The sequence below is a fragment of the Colobus angolensis genome, unplaced genomic scaffold (assembly GCF_000951035.1).
Source record: "Colobus angolensis palliatus isolate OR3802 unplaced genomic scaffold, Cang.pa_1.0 Scaffold62, whole genome shotgun sequence".
Taxonomy (NCBI): domain Eukaryota; kingdom Metazoa; phylum Chordata; class Mammalia; order Primates; family Cercopithecidae; genus Colobus; species Colobus angolensis.
The window spans coordinates 177417-196935 of record NW_012119821.1 but is presented as its reverse complement, the minus strand read 5'-3'; the positions used below and the strand labels follow the sequence as shown (position 1 = coordinate 196935).

At 37.6% G+C, this 19519-nt stretch overlaps 1 protein-coding gene across 3 annotated transcripts in view; it reads right to left on the bottom strand.

The window, feature by feature from the left end:
- Window positions 1–967: 967 nt before the first annotated feature.
- The window catches only part of DCP2 (decapping mRNA 2), a 43643-nt gene continuing 25091 nt past the window's right edge, over window positions 968–19519 (bottom strand). For 2 of the 3 annotated variants that reach the window (XM_011963641.1, XM_011963643.1), the window contains 4 exons: window positions 18366–18501; window positions 14134–14238; window positions 11364–11415; window positions 968–8578 (listed from right to left, as the gene is read on the bottom strand). In XM_011963641.1, coding sequence (XP_011819031.1) covers window positions 8415–8578; window positions 11364–11415; window positions 14134–14238; window positions 18366–18501 — 457 coding nt within the window. In that variant the 3' untranslated portion in view covers window positions 968–8414. The remainder of the gene's footprint in view (window positions 8579–11363; window positions 11416–14133; window positions 14239–18365; window positions 18502–19519) is intronic. The other variant, XM_011963642.1, reaches the window with a different exon arrangement.

Sequence of the window (19519 nt, the reverse complement as noted above, 5' to 3'; positions counted from 1 at the left end):
TCAAAGCAGGGGGGCTGGAAATAGACTATTATTAGATCAAAATGGCCAAAGAACCCTCCTTTAGAGCCCATTTCTATTTGGCTTTTTAAAATTTGGCATAAATCAGAAGCTATCTGTTGAAGAGTCTTTTCCCCTCTTAAAGATCATTAAAACAGGGAACATAATCAAGGACTGGAAATGCAAGGAAGTCACATAGGACAACAAGATGGCAAGCAGCTTTGCAACACGTCTATTAGAGAAAGATGACAGTGTTCTCAAGTTTTCACTATGGAAGGAAAGTAACTCTGACGCTAAGTATAACACACTGATCACTCTCCTTTTGAAAATTTTAGATAAAAGTTACTATCACGTAGCTAAGGTCTCCAATGGAAAAGAATGTATTTCTTTTCCCCCGAGATCCAAGGTTAAGTATTCTTGCAAAACCTGATTCTAGCACAAACTTAAGAATGGCTGGATTTTAAATACCTAATGAATTCACATCTCAAGCCTTAAACTATAATCTTGCTTTAAAGCAACAAACTTAATTGAGGTATTTTCATTTTTGCAGAGACTCTACAATATTTCTTCCTGGCTTCCCCCCCAGACGGAGTCTCGCTCTGTTCGCCCAGGCTGGAGTGCAGCAGCAGGATCTCAGCTCACTGCAACCTCCGCCTCCTGGGGTCAAGGGATTCCCCTGCCTCAGCCTCCCAAGTAGCTGGGACTACAGACGCACACCACCACACCTGGCTAATTTTTGTATTTTTAGTTTCACCATGTTGGTCAGGCTGGTCTCGAACTTCTGACCTCATGATCCACCCACAGTGCTGGGATTGTAGGTATGAGCCACCGTGCCCAGCTTCTTCCTGTTACATAAACATACTTTTATCACGTTCATCTCATACTTGCCATTTGTATTGGTCCAAAGAGACAGCAACCACAATGAGCAGCTCAGAACCTAGACAACAAGTAACCGTAGCGGAAACCAAGCTAAGGTAATCACAAACTGCCCAAGCAGTCAATTTTATTGACATTACAAACAATCTAACACAATGATGTTTTTACAGAAAGCCAGTATCTGAACAACCTTCCATCATTCAAATTGTATTTTGTAAGATTAAAAGGCTTTTAGTTTCTAACCTATCATTTACATCAAAAAACTTTCAAAAAATTAGAGCATTAACTGTTAAGACATAGGATTCTGTTAATTTTCTCAGTGGAGAGTACAGAGTACAGCTGACATTCTAGTGGGTCTTTGGAATTACAGTAATCCTGAAAACATTTAAACTCCAATTCACAAACATGAATCACTGGAAATCCTTTGATAGTCATACCCAGCAATAGAGGTAAAAGTCAGTCTTTATCCTTTCGTTAACACTGAGGGAAAAAGACAAAGTTGCTGTTTACCTACAACATAAATCTAGAAACAAAGTAAAACTTGGTTCTAAATGTTTCAGTTCTTCTAACAAGGTAAACACTACAGGTGTTTTGGGGTTCCTTTTCTCCTATCAGTAAATGTTTGACCATTTCCAAAAGAGCACCAAGAACTCTAATACCATGAAGAGAATCACTTGAAGTAGGTTTACTTACAGTCTTTCTCCAAGCATTAAAATGCCCTATAAGGTAAAATAAAACACTGCTATAATCTAGGCAAAAATTAAAGCTTCAATCATTTCACATAAGACAAAAATAATTACTAAGGAAATAAAGTTCACAAATCTACTTGGTTATCACATTTACTCTAAAGTCCGATTTTTTCATTGACCATAATATATTTAGTGAAACATTTCCTCAGTTTTTGTCTACCAGCAAAAGGTCTCAAAATAATTTAACATGACTCAGCATAAATATCTTCACCTTCTTCTGACTAAAACTTACTCCCAAACAAATTGTTTAAAGACTATGTATCTTCCAGTAACGTCTTTAAAGCATAACATAAAAAGCCACATCAAATCTTGTTTTGGAAATAGGCACAGTATTAAAAAGTCAAGTCTTATCCCCTTTCCCATCCAAACTAATTTGTATGCTCTATTTTGGTTAGACAAAAGACAATCTTATTAAGAGAACATCACTTAAAAATGCTAATACATGAATTATAATTCCGTTTATTTTATTCTGAATTAGATTGTTTTCAATTTTTATTAAAGCTAACAGATAAAACTGAATTGTACATGGATATAGGATAAGTCAATAATTACCAAGGATGATTTTTTAAAAGTACTATAAGGTATTAAGCTAATAAGCAAACTTCAATTATTTTTAAAAAATAGACATAAAGCAAAATAGTTCATGGTTTTTATTGTCCTTCGCTATTTTTGTTATTGAAGAAAGTTTCTAATATTTGTAAAATGGAAGTCAGGTTAGCTGTCTCCTGTCCTAACTTCTAAGTGAAATATGACCCAAGAACTTTAAGACTCATTTCTTTGGACACTTGCATTTAACATTAAATGATTACTTGTGCAACATCCTAACACAAACCTAAAAGGAACCAAAGAGACAGCAGTCCCCTAGGACAGTAGTGAAATGCACAAAGAAACTCTTAGCAGTATGTCTTCTGTGCTTTTCTGTCAGTGCGTATCATATGTATAGTGCATAAAGAATACAAGTCTACTGTTATATGTTCCAAAAGCACTAACCCATCTAATTAACCAATCGCTGAAGAATTATCTAAATTTCATTCACAGTTGATAACCTTTAATTTGCTGCCAGTCTATTCCTAAATATCACAAAAGCATATGCCTGCTAATCTCTTAAAACTTAAAAAATGACAATGCAGACTTGTGCTCAAAATGAAGCTACAGATTTAGAACCTCAGATTCAATGAACTCAAAGGAGAATACATTAAAATGTTAAATTTGACCTCAGAAATTCCACTATACTAAGGATGTTGCCTAAGACCTCTCAAAGACTGAAGACCAGCAGAACACTGCCCATTTCACTCTAGAACCACACAGAAGTCTGTTGTTCCCAAGCCAATGTGAAAGCTACAAGCATTGAGACTCAAAAGAGCACAAGTGTCCACAGGTGCCCCAAACATCAAAAGTAAGATCACCTTCTCAGGAAGGAAAGATAACATCACTACTTGCAAGTCTGTGGCAGGTTTGCTATAGAGATATAATACAAATTTAAAAAGATGGATTGTTCTACAGAAATGATAAGACACCAGGGAGAAAAAAAGGACTCAATGGACTTTTTCCTGGCCAGTCACACCAAGAAAAAGGATTAAGAAACAACAGGTCTTCAAATGGCACTTAATGAACAGTGGCCAATAACCCAAAAACCACCCAACCACCTACAGGAAACCTTCCCCCAAAAAGCAGAAAACATATATTCAGGGCTGCAGTCTTCCACTGGACTAAAAGATTGAAGTCTACTAAACATTAGGGTCCATGTGGGACAAGGTTACAAACACAGGTAATTGATTTCTGCATTCACTCTTCAGAGTACCTTTGACCAATGCTACCCAACTAACGTTAAGCACCCTGTGAAAGCTCATTCCTTTTAGGTTGTGCCTTCAAGCTGCTAACATAGCTAGACCATACTCCTCTGCTAACCACAGAAGATCCAAGATAAATGGAATGTTTTTATTGGTGATTTCATTACTCTGATAACCCAGATTAAAGATTTCATTATGAACCATTCTCAAGATAAGACCCCCATACTTTATCATAGTTTTTCTTGACACTTGTTTGTACTCAGCTGGTGGAAGTCAACCCTTTAAGTCCACTCCCATGCATGAGAGTAACTTTCACTCTTTTCCCTATTTACAGACTACTATTTCCATAGTAAATGCTGTTTGTCACAAGGAAGTTAGATGGAAAAGAATGAATCACCATTTAGGACAAATGTATAACCACTGTGATGTGACCGACACCACAGCAGATTATGGCTGTGTTCTGAGTTGTCTTCCTGTAAGAAAGCAGTGCGCTCGAGTTTGACTGGAGTTCTACAGTATCAGTACAGGAAGGACCAGACTCCTCACCACTCCTCACCACCAGTTTTTAAAGTGAGAAAAATTACTTTAAATTCACTGGATTGCTTGGCAATCATACTTCAAAAAAATTAACTTTATCCAGGGCTAGAAAACACTCGACAATGGCGATACATGCGCATATACAGATATTCATATATATACAGATAGACAGATATTCATATATATATGAATGACTACACTTAGGCCATGCAATGGTCACATTTCTAGCTGGAACATAATATAGCACTCAAATATTGATAAATACTCTAAAGTTTCTTTCTTATACTCTTTGCCCAGCAACTATAGCTATTCTTCTCCCTTCAAGACACTTTGATTCTATAACAATAATCTATCATATTTTTTTGAAACTGCAATCCAGAATCCTACTTTGAAAGCATGGGGCAAAGCCTGTACCGCCCATTTGCAATCTGCCATCTTTCTGACACAGGAGTACAGACTTCAAGAGTAACTCTAGGAAGCAAAAAGATGCTGAGAAAGCCCACCATAATCTCATATTTAGAATTTTTGGCAACTAGACAAATGCACTTTAAAGTCTTAGGACAATACAAAATGAGAAACCACCTGGACTTTACCCGAGCTGTCAGGAACACCGTCTGACAACATTGTTTTTACTGACACTTGTTTACCTGGACAAGGTATGTAAAGGATACCTTCAAGCAAAAAAAAAATAGTTTGTCTTGCTTATTAATCTAAAGTTACAACAACACATATGAACCCCATCCCCCCAGGCTAGAAAATAATCCAAGTCAAAATTAGTAGGAAGAAAAGTTAATGAATCTGACTTTATTACTATGATTAACATACAAAGAAAGTACTGCCTCAGAAAATACAGAAACACAAAAGATGTCAATCAAAACAGCCTCAGGAGGCAGGGAGGTCCACTGGTACAAAAATACAGATAAAAAGCCAAAAGAGACCAGCTCGACCAACATGGAAAAACCCCATCTCTACTAAAAATACAGAATTAGCCAGGCGCGGTGGCGCATGCCTGTAATCCCAGCTACAGAATCGCTTGAACCCAGGAGGCGGAGGTTGCGGTGAGCCGAGATTGCACCATTGCACTCCAGCCTGGGCAACAAGAGTGAAACTCCGTCTAAAAAAAAAAGCCAAGAGAGGGTATTGTGGTAAGAAAAGTAACTTGGCAAAATGTCTAATTTTTATAATTAACTTTGCTTTCCTTACCGTTTAACTGTTGGAGATGAAAAGAGAAAGGATGAGAAATAGGTCTGTGAGAGAATAGGTAGTGTTAACACACACATGCACTCAGACCTTAACTTCTCTATAGGACACAATATGGTGAATTTTATAGAAGAATCTAATTCCCATAGTAGAAGGCTGTTATTTACTCAGATTTGAATTCCTTTATTTGACATTACATACAAATTACTAAAGCCTTCAAAAGGAAAAGTACCAACTCAATCTTACAGCATAAAATTACTTTCATTATATGTCTTCATTAGCTATACTTACTAACTGATATTTAATAGAAAAATAAGGATATTCAAAGCTCAGAATAGCAAGTAGTGACCAAAATTCCTTTGACAGCATTGGGAGACTTTCCTTTATATATGAATACAAAAATCCAACTTAATTTTCCAACATCTTTAATCAAATCTCACCCACACTATATGAGTTCTATTAGGCCTCTCCAAATGCTCACGTCTCAGGAGGGAATCACTATTTGAAATCCTAAACCATTCATTTGCTACTTCTTAACACAAATTTTTGAAAAGCATGTAAACCACATCCTTATCTTTTGGATTACAATGGTTAGGTACAAAAAATTCATTTAGCATCTTATAAATCATTAAAGTTATACACAAAAGCACCCACAAATTGTTTTAAAATAAAAGATTCACAGTGCACTGCACCTTGGAACATATAAGGTTGGAACATAACATTTAAAAAGTGAATTCCAAGACCGGTATCTCTCTCAAAGACAAAACATAATGAAGCAAACCAACTACTCTTCTCATCTAGCTTCTTAAAATGCAGCACTCAGTAGAAGTAAATTATTGCATATTCAGCATACTCCTTTATCACTTGATTTCCTCAAACCATACTAAAATTTCTCAAAGGAGAAATCCAGTTCACTAAGCATGGCCTTTCTCAAGGTAACCTGAACACTGAGAAACTATTACCCAGGTTTGAGGGAATAAGTATAGTAGATGTACCTGAAACAGGTACATCCAACTTAAATATTTTCTGCATAGTTAAGTCACATCACACACATAAACTTTAACTCACATCTTTTAACATTTTTTTAACCTCAAACTTTGAGGAGAGCTAAAAGCCTGAAGTTACCATAATCACATCCCAACAATACCCTTATGTTTTGTTCCACAGTGCATTAAATAAAGCAGCGCAACAGCAATAACATTTAACCATAGTTAAACTACTGTAATCACAAAGATAATTTGTTGGTTCTTGAAAAGGCTCAACATCATTAGAGGCCATACTTCTGGTAACTAATCTCTTTTGCTTCAGTATTGAGAGCTGACAAATCCAACTCCACAGGCACCAGGAAGACTGGCCAAAGTATGCACTTGAAAAGAAAAAAAAAACATACATACAAAAAAAAAAAAACACAGTAAAAGTTAAATGGTTTCCAGAAGACAGTAGATGAGTGAAAATTACTCATCTGCCAGGCCAACTACATTTTCACTCCTTTAACAACAGAAGTCTGGAACGCTGGGACCAACTATAAATATGGCTCAAAGAGACCCAAGCAAAGCAGCTGTATTTCTGAAAAGGACAGTAAAAGCTTCCATATAATGCATTAAAAAGCAAAGGTCACAGGGTTCAAACATTTGTCACATTAAAAGATGCAGGATTCTGAATATCATAATTCTATACACACTGCTTTAATTGTGAATTCTCCTGCTTAGCACCAAAAGGGTGACACCTTCATTAATAAATAGAATTTCTCCTTTAAAATCAAGCCATTTAAAAGCTAAAGCAAAGTACTACTAAGCGAATTCCTTAAATAGCCCTTCTTTTAAAAGTCCCATGAGGTTCAGTGGAACCCGATTAAATAGGCTACCTACAAAGAATAAAGATTTCTACAATAACATTTATAAGCAGAGAAGTATTTTGTGGATACCACTGTAAAAAAGGATTTTTAAAACCCACATGATACACACACACACATATACTCGAACACCCCCCATTCCCAAGAAATTCCTTCAATGAGGTCAGATGCAGCCAAAACACTAAAGCCCCCTTAACACCCTGGTGATTGTCCTCAATTATAGCTGAAATCCTCCTTAAAATGGGCACTGCCATCCTTATGTGAATTTAAAAATTCTGAAGCAAAATACATTCCTAGGAGTGAGTTACATATGTTACTATTGTGTAACACATATACATAACGTGTAACCTAGTGAAATGCTTTATTTGGACTTGGGTAAACTGCATGCCCCTTCCCTTCTTCTCACTCCATCATCCAGGGGCTTAGCAGGCCAATAAAAGCATGTCAGTCACTGCTACTACTGCAAATTGGAACCTAATAAAACAAATGTAACAGTATTGATCCAAAGATCAACACTGGAGATGCAATGTAAAACCCAGTAATTTCAGTTTTTCATACATATTTATACAACCAGAATATAGAAGAAATCGCCACAAGAACAAAAGTCTACAAGACTAAAGGGTTGGAGGCAGGATGGTAAAGACATGACCCAAAATAGCTGCTGGGTCTCAGCCTCCATGCTCTCTGCTACATTTCCTCCAGCAGTCTCACAGGTTTACTGACTGCATGTAACCACAGCTCAAAATCACAGCATCAACTCCCATCCACTCAAGCCCCTCCAGGCTACAGACTTTGTCCTTATGAAGTGCTAAGAGTTCATTTTGGACATGCACATTATATTCCAGAAGCTGCTCTCAATAAATCCTTTCACTAAAATTCCAGAGGAAGATTAGAAAGCCTCAGTGGTTAGAAGCAGAGAGAAGTACAAAATGCCACCAAAGTAGATCACCTGTAATCCCGACAAATGCGACATCATTTCAGCTCTTGTGTTCATGTAATAATTGGGCATTATTTTAAGTTTCTTTGAAAAACTCCAATATACTATTATTGCAATCACTCTAACAGGTAGATGGAGCATTCCCATTAACTTGGCTACTTGACAGTAACTCAATACATTATGTTCTCAACCAGAATACAAAATAAAACCCAGTCACACAGAATAAATGCCCTCAAAGAAAGCAACTTAATCTTGTACTAAACACTGAAAAGGTAAATCTGTATAAAAGGTTATAACTGCATTTACAGTGCAAACTCGTGTTTCTTTCTACTCTCTCTTATAAACAGAAAATGTCTTCAGAAACATTGCCTCCCTGCATTTCTTTAAAACACCTGAGAAAGGTAAGGCTTGAGGAGACACCCACTCAAATCCAACAGGTCTCTGATCCTGGGATATTTACAATACATTTGCTGCTATCAAAGGTCCAAGATTTTCATTATAGCATTATGGTCAAACTTGAAACTCAAAAAGGCTCTAGATGAAAAGGGGAACTTGCAATGTCCATTACACGCCACGGGCTGTCCCTCGGCATGCTCTAGCAACTGGTCTTCATTGGAGCTAGGTAAGTCATATACAGCATCTGTTTAAAAAAAAAAAACAAAATAAATAAGCTCAGTAACCTTAGTAAGAAATCAAATACTGCCCTTTGCGTTTTGTTACAAAAGAATTAGTTTTGAGTATATGTTTATCTTCCCAGACTCTAACCCTAAACAGAACCACCAAAATATGTATTTTCCTTTCCCTAAACTGGTGGTCAACTGCATTTTCAATCTATTATTATTTCCACATATTCAAAATCTTAATCTCAGTCATTAAGACCCTTGACATTCCTTTGCTTTCAAAATGAGCATAACTTCACCTCCTACATGTGCATTTTGTTACAGAAAAATAAAGCTGGGGTTTACCACGATTTCCAGGAACTTATCACCATAAAGAAAAATCCAGCTAGGCATGGTAGCTCACGCCTGTAATCCCAGCACTTTGGGAGGTCAACGAGGGCAGATCACAAGGTCAGGAGTTCAAGACCAGCCCGGACAAGATGGTGAAACCCCGTCTGTACTAAAAATGCAAAAATTAGCCAGGCATGGTGGCACATGACTGTAATCCCAGCTACTCAGGAGGCTGAGGCAGGAGAATGGCTTGAACCTGGGAGCGGAGGTTGAAGTGAGCTGAGATGGCGCCATTACACTCCAGCCTGGGTGACACAGCGACTCCATCTCAAAAAGCAAAAGAAAAAATAAGGAAAAAAAAAATCCAAATTTTCGAAATCATAGTAGAACAAAACTCCAATTTATCTGGGCTTTTTTCCCCCACCTTTTAAATAGACCAGGCACTTAGCCAGAAAATAGGTTTGGAATGGACATCAAGAAACTCTGGCAGAAAGAAAGTCTGAAATGAGGATGAGGCTTCTTAGGACAGGAATCCTTTTATACTTCTCAACACAACTCAAAATTTTATATATCCATATAATGCCCAACTAAGATCAATATACCAAGTTGCAGTGTGATGCACCCTTTTTTTTTTCTTTTGAGACAGAGTCTCATTCTGTTGCCCAGGCTAGAGCACAGTGATAATCACAGCTCACTCAGCCTCAACCTCCTGGGCTCAAGTGATCTTTTGCCTCAGCCTCTTAAGTAGCTGGGACTACAGGTATGTACCACCACAACTGGCTCATTTTTAACTTTTGTAGAGACAAAAGTCTTGCTATGTTGCCCAGGCCGGCATGGTGTATACCCTTTTTAATGTCCCTGAATATACGACTTTTAAAAGATTCTGTAAAATAACTGATTTCTGAATATATGTTAATTAGATTTCACTATATGCCTAACATGTCCCCACCACCCAAGGTGGCTAGAAAAATATCCTATTAAGAAGACATACTCCCATAACTTCTCTATACGATGAGGAGAAATAATAGACTCTTCAATAAATGATGCTGGGAAAACTGGATATCCACATGCAAAAGAACTAGATCCTTATCATATACCACACATAAAAATGAACTTGAAATGGATAAAAGACTTAAATGCAAGACCCGAAACTGTAGCATTCCTAGAAGAAAACAGGGAAAAAAAACCCTCTGACGCCCATCTTCGCAATGATTTTTTTTGTGTATGACCCCAAAAGCATAGGTAACAAAAACAAAAATAAACAAGTGGGACTGTATCAAACTAAATTGTAATGATAATTCCTTTCTTCACAGTTAACAGTAACTTTCCATAATATAGTTAAGGCATCTCTTTTAAAATAGCATTATCTTGCTTAAATCACAGACAGTATTACAGAAAAAGAATACAATAATGCTTTTCATTTCTTAGACTTTTCTATATGAAAGCTTTAAATTTAGATGGTGAATAAATGAGTATCTACTGCACAGGAAATTTCATACAATTCAAAAATAGCACCTAAGAAAAAAGTCTACAGTACTTCCAAGTAGCATCTACTAAATGAGTATTTAACAAAGAGCTTTCTACATTCACTAGGATTACTTTCCAAATCAGACAACACACCTACTTTTCATAACCAAGGAAGGAGAAATTCCAAGTACTTAGTATCACCTTAAAAAGTTGAACATTGCCTCCAAAAGAGGGAAAAATGTTCCTTTTAATTGGAAAAAAGGCATACAAATTTACTAATGTGTATATGGGAAGAACCACAGTGATTACCCCCCAAAAATGTTCCCCTTCTAAAGTCAGTGCACCCCTTATATAGATCTGAGAATGAGGTTTCCTAGCCTTTACAATACTGGATTCTTTCTACTCTCCCCAAATCCTTACACAATTATTTACGTATTTAAAATATTCATGCGGCCGGGCGCGGTGGCTCAAGCCTGTAATCCCAGCACTTTGGGAGGCCGAGACGGGCGGATCACGAGGTCAGGAGATCGAGACCATCCTGGCTAACACGGTGAAACCCCGTCTCTACTAAAAATACAAAAAACTAGCCGGGCGAGGTGGCGGGCGCCTGTAGTCCCAGCTACTCGGGAGGCTGAGGCAGGAGAATGGCGTGAACCCGGGAGGCGGAGCTTGCAGTGAGCTGAGATCCGGCCACTGCACTCCAGCCCGGGCGGCAGAGCGAGACTCCGTCTCAAAAAAATAAAAAAAAAATAAAATATTCATGCATAGCACTAAGGCTTAACATTCATAAAAGAAACAGCACAGTCTGAAGGGAAGTAATTTCATCTAAATGAATTTGTTTCAGCCAGTTTCTTAAAGAACTCTACAGATACGAACTCTTTCTACAGAACATATGCAACTCTTCCTGCCTACCTATCACAGATCGCACACTCCCACTAAAATAAAAGTTAGGTAAACGAAACCGAATCCCACAAGGCAGAGATTATAAAAAGACAGGAAATGACTTGCCTGTTTCAAAATTATCCTGAAGTTTCCGTGGATGAAGTTTCTTTTCGCACTTCTATTTAAAAAAAAAAAAAAAACACAAACACACATACAACACAGTCACCAGTTACTTCACTTACTAAAAATCAAAAGATGTATTATCAAATTTCTCAGGGAGAAAACTGAACCAGGAATATAATCATCCCATTCTCTCACCATTATTTTTGTATTTACTTTTCACACCTAAAATTTTTTTTAGTTCTTGATTACATATATATACATTATCAAGACATCAAAAAAACAGACAAGTATTGGCTTAGGTGTGGTGGCTCATGCCTGTAATCCCAGCACTTTGAGAGGCTGAAGCAAAAGGATCACTTGAGGCCAGGAGTTTGAGACCAGCAAGGTCACCTCCCAACATACTTTATTTCTAAAACATAAAAATCAGCCAGAGCTAACTAATTTAGCTGAGGTTGGGAAGTCAAAGCATGAGGACCGCTTGAGCCCAGGAGTTCAAGACCAGTCTGGGCAACATGGTGAGACCTATTTCTACCAAAAAATAAATAAATAAATATATATATATATACACACACACATACACACAAGAAGTAGCAGGGTGCGGTGCCACACACCTATAGTCCCAGCTGCTCTGGAGGCTGAGGTGGGAGGATTGCTTGAACCAAGGAAGTGGAGGTTGCAATGAGCCAAGATCGCACCACCGCATTTCAGCCTGGGTGACAGAGCAAAACCGTGTCTCAAAAAGACAAAAGAGCTGAGGCAGGAAAATGGCTTGAGCCCAGAAGTTCAAGCTAGAGTAAGCAATGTATATGCCACTGTACTCTAGACAACAGAGCAAGGCCCTGTCTCAAAAAATATAAAAAAACAAAAGGATTACTCATTACATTTCTCAACCCAGAGCTAATTAGTATTATATCTTTCTAGCTTTTTCCTATGAAGATGTGTGTTAACATCTTTTCATAAAGTTGCAAACTTTAAATGGAATTATATATCATACACACTAGTACGATAATTTTAAAAATATATTGTGAACAAATTCCTTTTTCAATAAATGTACATCGTCATTTGTAGCAACTTCATGGTAATCTAGTGCACAGACCTACGATACTGTATTTAACATCATTTTCTTGGATATTTAGGTTGTTTTCCAGGTTTTCATCATAAAGGGGGTAAACATTCTTTAGATTCCTCTTCTAGGGAAAAGGTGAACACTTTTTTAGGGTTTTGATATAGCAAAACTCCTCTCTAGAAGGTTGTACCAATTAGTAATTTTTATGTGTTACCAACACATTCAATACACAACTGGGTTATTTCTTTTCATCTTTGCCAATCTGATAGGAGAAATGTATCCCATTTCAATTTACATTCTTTGACCACACATACAATTTAATACTTTTGTATGTTTATCAGTCCCTTTTATTTCTTCTCTTAAAAACTGCTTATAACTTGTTCTCCATCATTAACTTTCTTCTTAAACAACTTTTAAAAATCTATTCAAGTTCTTCTAGACAAATTTGAGAGTAATTTGTGAAGTTCTCCCAAAAAATCTACAAGGAATTTTACTGGTATCATATTAAACTTATACATTAATTTGAGGACAATTAACACTTGTACAATATTATCAGTAAGTTATTGTCAGCCGGGAGCGGTGGCTCACACCTGTAATCTCAGCACTCTGGGAGGCCAAGGCAGGTGGATCACGAGGTCAGGAGATCGAGACCATCCTGGCCAACATGGTCAAACCCTGTCTCATACTAAAATACAAAAAACCTAGCCGGGGTGGTGGCGCACGCCCGTAGTCCCAGCTACTCAGGAGGCTGAGACAAGGGAATCACCTCAACCCGGGAGGTGGAGGTTGCAGTGAGCCGAGATCGCGCCACTGTACTCCAGCTTGGTGACAGAGAGTCCATCTCATAAAAAAAAAAGTATCTGTCCAGTTTTTGTTAAAAACAGCTGTTGAATTTTATTAAAAACCTGTTAATCATCTACTAAGATTGTCTTCTCTGTTTTTGTCACCTTGTCACCACTTTTATCAGACAGAAGAGAAATAATAATAAAGGTAAAGTAGTGAAATGAGTCATTAGAACCCAAATTAAGTAAACACCCAGGGATTTCAGGTAAAATATTTTTGCTAAAAATTTGAAATTGCTATTATTACTCACCAATAAATGAAAAACAAGTGAAGCTACAATAAGAAAACCCAATATACAAATATCAGGACTTACAGAAAAGATAACGCAGGAGACTGTTAGTTATGAATTAACTTCTGGAGGACTGACTAAACAAAAGAATGAAAGAAAATGCTTTAAATTATTCAGTTATTTGTCATTAGGCCTAATGACAATAGCACTGGCTGTGAGTGTTGTGTGTTTTTGTTTTCTTAATTTTCTAAACTCTATCAACCTTGCGAAAAAAATACATAAATTCCCCCAAACTTTTACCTTCACTGAAATAATACAGAGTATTTAGAAAAACACGGAGCAACAGCCAAATAATTGCTCTTGAGAACAGGTCTGAGTACACAACGGTATTATAATAAATGTATACAGCCACATAAAAAATTAGATGTACAGTTGAATCAACATGATAAATTTGTAATTAAGAGCAGCCAGAGAATTTTAGTGTGAATAGTGCACAATTCAGCTACATAAAAATCCTACTAGCATATCAATTAAAGTAAGAACAAAGCAAGTAACATTCCTGTTCTTTGGCAATGCCCTTGTTTCACTCTTCAGAGGATGAATTACCTACTTAGTGTGAGAGCTATAACTCTTACCATCAAAGAATTCTGCTGCTTTGCTGGCTGAAGCCCATTTGTTCTTTTCTTTTGATTAGGTGAATCTTGATACTGTTTTCTGCCATTTCCCCTCACACTTTGATTCTGTTTTTCCAATAAGAAATAAAATATGAATCTATAATATAATGTAATAGCACAAAAAAAGCACCCCATGAATATGTTTAGCTGGTTGAATCAAATTTTTAGCAAAGCTTCTCCTACCCAAATTTTCATGAATTCTATCAATGTATTTTCTTATACTAGTCTGTGCTTCCCAACCAAAGCAAGAGTTCTCTAAATGTATGAAATAGCAAATACACTTGCCCCTAGAAATCTTTCCACACCTCGGCCGGGCACAGTGGCTCACACCCGTAATCCCAGCACCTTGGGAGGCCGAGGCGCATGGATTAGGAGATCAGGAGATGAGCCCATCCTGGCTAACACAGGAAAACCCCATCTCTACTAAAAATACAAAAAATTATCTGGGCGTGATGGCACACGCCTATAGGCCCAGCTACTCAGGAGGCTTGAGGCAGGAGAATCGCCCGAACCCAGGAGGTGGAGGTTGCAGTGAGCCGAGATGGCACCACTGCATTACAGTGTAGGTGACAGAGGGAGACTCCGCCTCTTAAAAAAAAAAAAAAGAATAAAGAAAAAAACAGACATCTTTCCACACCTCTTGCCTTATCCCATGTCTGCTTATAGATCTTGTTTCTAATGCATAAATGGAACCTCTCTGTAAAGGAATGCCGAGGGACACTGGCTACAGTTCTTAAAGCAGAAAATGGGTAGATGTAGTAATCGTTACCCTAGAAATCTGCTTTAAATTATTAATAAGCACTTAATTTTTATGAAATGTTTACTATATTTTTACAAAGCAACAAAGATTACTATTTTTTAAATAGTCTCAATGTGTTGCCCAGGCTGGAGTGCAGTACTTGGCTCACTGCAACCTCGCCTCTCAGGTTCAAGCGATTCTCCTGCCTCAGCCTGGTGAGTAGCTGGGATTACAAGCACATGCCACCACACGTGGCTAATTTTTGTATTTTTAATAGAGACGGTGAAGGTTTTCACCATGTTGGCCAGGCTGGTCTCAAACTCCTGACCTCAAGTGATCCATCCACGTTGGCCTCCCAAAGTGCTAGAATTACAGGGGTGAGCCACTGTGCCTGGCTAAGATTGATGTTTTTAAAATGTGGGCCATTATTCCTAAACTTAGACATGCAACAGTTTAAATCTTACTATTAAATTGCTTTAAGATAATTTTCCTACCAAAAAATTCTTAAGTTTAAACTAAAACGAACATTTTAAACATTAATTTGTCGTTTGAGATATTGAAATGATAGCAATTTCAGGACTGGCTAAATAGTATAAATAGGAGGAACTTCTAAAATATACATATATAAAATAGGAATGTTTATTTACATTCCAACCTACAGGAAAAAACCAGTTGCTAAGATTGCTGGAAAATAATAACCTAAGTAAGTGATGTGAAGAAAATGTGGCTTTGAATGACTCATGTTACTGCACACTTTTAGTTTCATTCCACTTTTCCCAGCATGCTTTTTAATTGTGGTACAATATACATACAATTTACCACATCAACCACTTGTGATTGTTAATTCAGTGGCATTAAGTATAGTCAGCACTACCTACTTCCCCAACTTTTATCATCCCAAACAAAAACCTTACAACCAATAAACAGTAACTCCCTATTCTCCCCTCCCTCTAGCCTTGGTAATCTCTAATTGACTTTGTGTCTCTATGAATTTGCCTATTTAGGAATGGAATAACATTAATACAGTATTTATCCTTTTGCGTCTGGCTTATTTCACTTAGCATAATGTCCTCGAGGTTTGCCCATATTGTAGCATGCTTCAGAATTTTATTTATTTATTTATTTTTTTGGAGCCTGGGTCTCACTCCCATTGCCCAGGCTGGAGTGCAGTGGCACCACTACAGCCTTGACTTCCCAGGCTCAGTTGATTGTCCCACCTCAGCCTCCTGAACAGCTGGAACTACATGCGTGCACTACCATGCCTGACTAATTTTTTCTATTTTTAGTAGTAGAGACACGCTGCCCATGTGGGTCTCCAACTACTGGGCTCAAGTACCAAAGAGCTGGGATTACAGGCATGAGCCACCAGGCCTGGGCGGAATTTCATTTCTTAATTTCTTTAAGGCTGAATGATATTCCATTATGGGTATACACCACATTCTGTATCCACTCATCTGTTCACAGGCATATGAGTTGTTTCCACCTTTTGGCTACTGTGAATAATGCTGATATGAACATTGGTATACAAGTTTGCTGTTTAAGTTCCTGCTTTCAATTCTTTTGGGTATTACCTAGGAATGGAATTGCTGAGTCATATGGTAACTCTGTGTTTAACTGTTTGAGAAACTGCCAAACTGTTTTCCACAGGAGCTGCACCATTTTACACTCCCATCAGCAATGCACAAGGTCTCCAATTTCTCCACATCCTCACCAATACTTGCTTTCTGTTTTGTTATTTTTGTTTTTTATTATAGCCATCCTAATGGGTAAGAAGTGGTATCTCACTGTGGATATACCACTGATTATTAATAATGTTCCCTAATGATTAATAATGTTGAGCATCTTTTGTGTACTTATTGGCCATTTGCATATCTTCTTTGGAGAACTGTCTATTCAAGTCTTCTGACCAGTTTTAAATTAGGTTGTTTTGTTGTTGTTGAGCTCTAAGAATTCTTTACATATTCTGGATATTAACCTCTTATCATATATAATTTGCAAATATTTCCTCCTATTTTGTGGGCTATCTTTTCACTATTTTGAAAATGTCTTCTGAAGCATAAAAGTTTAATTTTGACAAGCCCTGTATATATATACACACACACACACAATTTTTTGTTTTGTTTTGTTTCTTTGAGACAGAGTTTCGCTCTTATTGCCCAGGCTGGAGTGCAATGGCACAATCTCGGCTCACTGCAGTCTCTGCTTCCCGGATTCAAGCAATTCTCCTGCCTCGGGCTCCAAAGTAACTGGGATTACAAGAGTCTGCCACTACGCCCGGCTAATTTTTCATATTTTTAGTAAAGACAGGGTTTCACCATGTTGGTCAGGCTGGTCTCGAACTCCTGACCTCAGGTGATCCACCGCCTCGGACTCCCAAAGTCCTGGGATTATAGCCATGAGCCACCGTGCCCAACCAAGCCCAGTATATTTTTAAAATTAAAAAAAAAAAAAGTAACATTGAAACCTGAAATTAAAAAGACAGATAATATCAAGTATTAGTAAAGATGTGGAACAATTAGAACTCCATAACACAGGCATATCCAGTGATCCAATAATTCTACTTTTCTTTCCTTTTAGTTACACAGAACTGTGTATATTCATCAAAAGACAGGTATAGGAATGTTCATAGTAGCACTGTTAAAGCCCCAAACTGGAAACAAGCAAAATGTGCATTAACAGTGTTATGAATAAATAAATTGTGGTGCTTAGAACATGTGGAAAAAGGAAAACAAGTATTAATAGCAGTGTAATTATACACTCAAATACAACAATGAAAATCGAAGTTTACAATACGCTGTTACTTTTTCTTCCTGAACAAAAGCCAATAGATCCCACTTATGTTAATTTGGAAAATATTTTCCTTATGACTTATTTTTTTTTTTTTTTTTTTTTTTTTGAGACGGAGTCTCGCCCTGTCGCCCAGGCTGGAGTGCAGTGGCCAGATCTCAGCTCACTGCAAGTTCCGCCTCCCAGGTTCACGCCATTCTCCTGCCTCAGCCTCCCGAGTAGCTGGGACTACAGGCGCCCGCCACCTCGCCCGGCTAGTTTTTTTTTTAAATTTTTTTAGTAGAGATGGGGTTTCACCATGTTAGCCAGGATGGTCTCAATCTCCTGACCTCGTGATCCGCCCGTCTCGGCCTCCCAAAGTGCTGGGATTACAGGCTTGAGCCACCGCACCCGGCCCTTATGACTCATTTTTAAATGAACTTTTCATTGGCAGCATATACACAAAAGTCAGATGCTAATTCTTATTATTCACTGTACTGGATTTACACCAGAACTGTAAACGTTAAGAAGCCTCAGCCCTACTTCAAATCACAAGTAAGGAACATACAAGGCTTTGATCAGTAACTCAGAGCTCTCTGTAACTATTAAGATGTAATTCCTCAATTGAGAATGATTTCAAAGCCAAAGATCTAAATTTCTGAAAAGACTGTACTTGTGTATCACTCACCTTTCCTTTTAAAAGGTCAGACATTTCAGAATGATTATTATATGGCTTTTGCTGCAGTGATTGCCTGTGCTTTACCCACTGGTCACCAGGAGAACCGTCAGGAAATAACTGCTGACTGTGGCGGAATTTGGTTCGACTATACCAAGATTTAAAAAATAATCAAATCAGAAAATGTTCACTTATAGTTCTTTTAACACCTTAATAGTTAAATTTATAGACTACATGTTTTATTTTCTTATTTACTGTCTATCTCCCCCACTGGAATATAAGTTCTATGAGGGCAGAGATTTTAATCTGTACTGCTTTATCCCCATCACCCAGATAAGTGCCTGGTATTCAATAAGTATTTCTTGAATGAATTAATAAGCTATTACTATTTTTCATCCTAGACTTCAAAAAATTATCCAGGCCATCTCTTCCCTATAAGTGACTATAGTGTACATTAAAAAATATGGAGAATATAAATCTAAATTTAGATGAAACAAATGAATGTATTTTCCTTTTTTTTGAGACTGGGTTTCCCTCTGTCATCCAGGCTGGAGTGCAGGGAATGACCACAGCTCACCGTGGCCTCAACCTCTCAGGCTCGAGCCATTCTCTCACCTCAGTCTCCAAAGTCGCTGAGACTACAGGCACATGCCACCTTGCCCTGCTAATTTTTTGAAACTGTACAAGTCAGTTACAGACCACATCCTAGCTGGAAGAGGATCTGAGAAAGTAAGTTACCCTCTAAAATATAAAATTAAAGGGCACAATATAATGAATGAGCAAATTAAGTAAAGACCCAGTCTCGAATTCTTCTGCAAAAGAATCTAATTTTAAAATGTTGTACTCGTGCATGCTGAGTGCGGTAGCTCACACCTATACTCCCAGCACTTTAGAAGGCTGAGAAGGGTAGATCACTCGAGGTCAGGAGTTCGAGACCAACTTTCGACTAATATTACAATCACCATAGATTCTGAAAGACATCAGGCCATTTAGTCCAAGCTCCTGTCCTCAGAATATTCATCTAAAATGGAATGCTACCTATTTAAGAAACACTTACTATAGAGGTGGTTTACTCCTATTTCTGAAGCTCTGTCATAAAAGCAAATCCAAATTACAGAAAATGTAAAAATCAACTCTTTCTGAATCTAACATAGGCAACTTTCTAA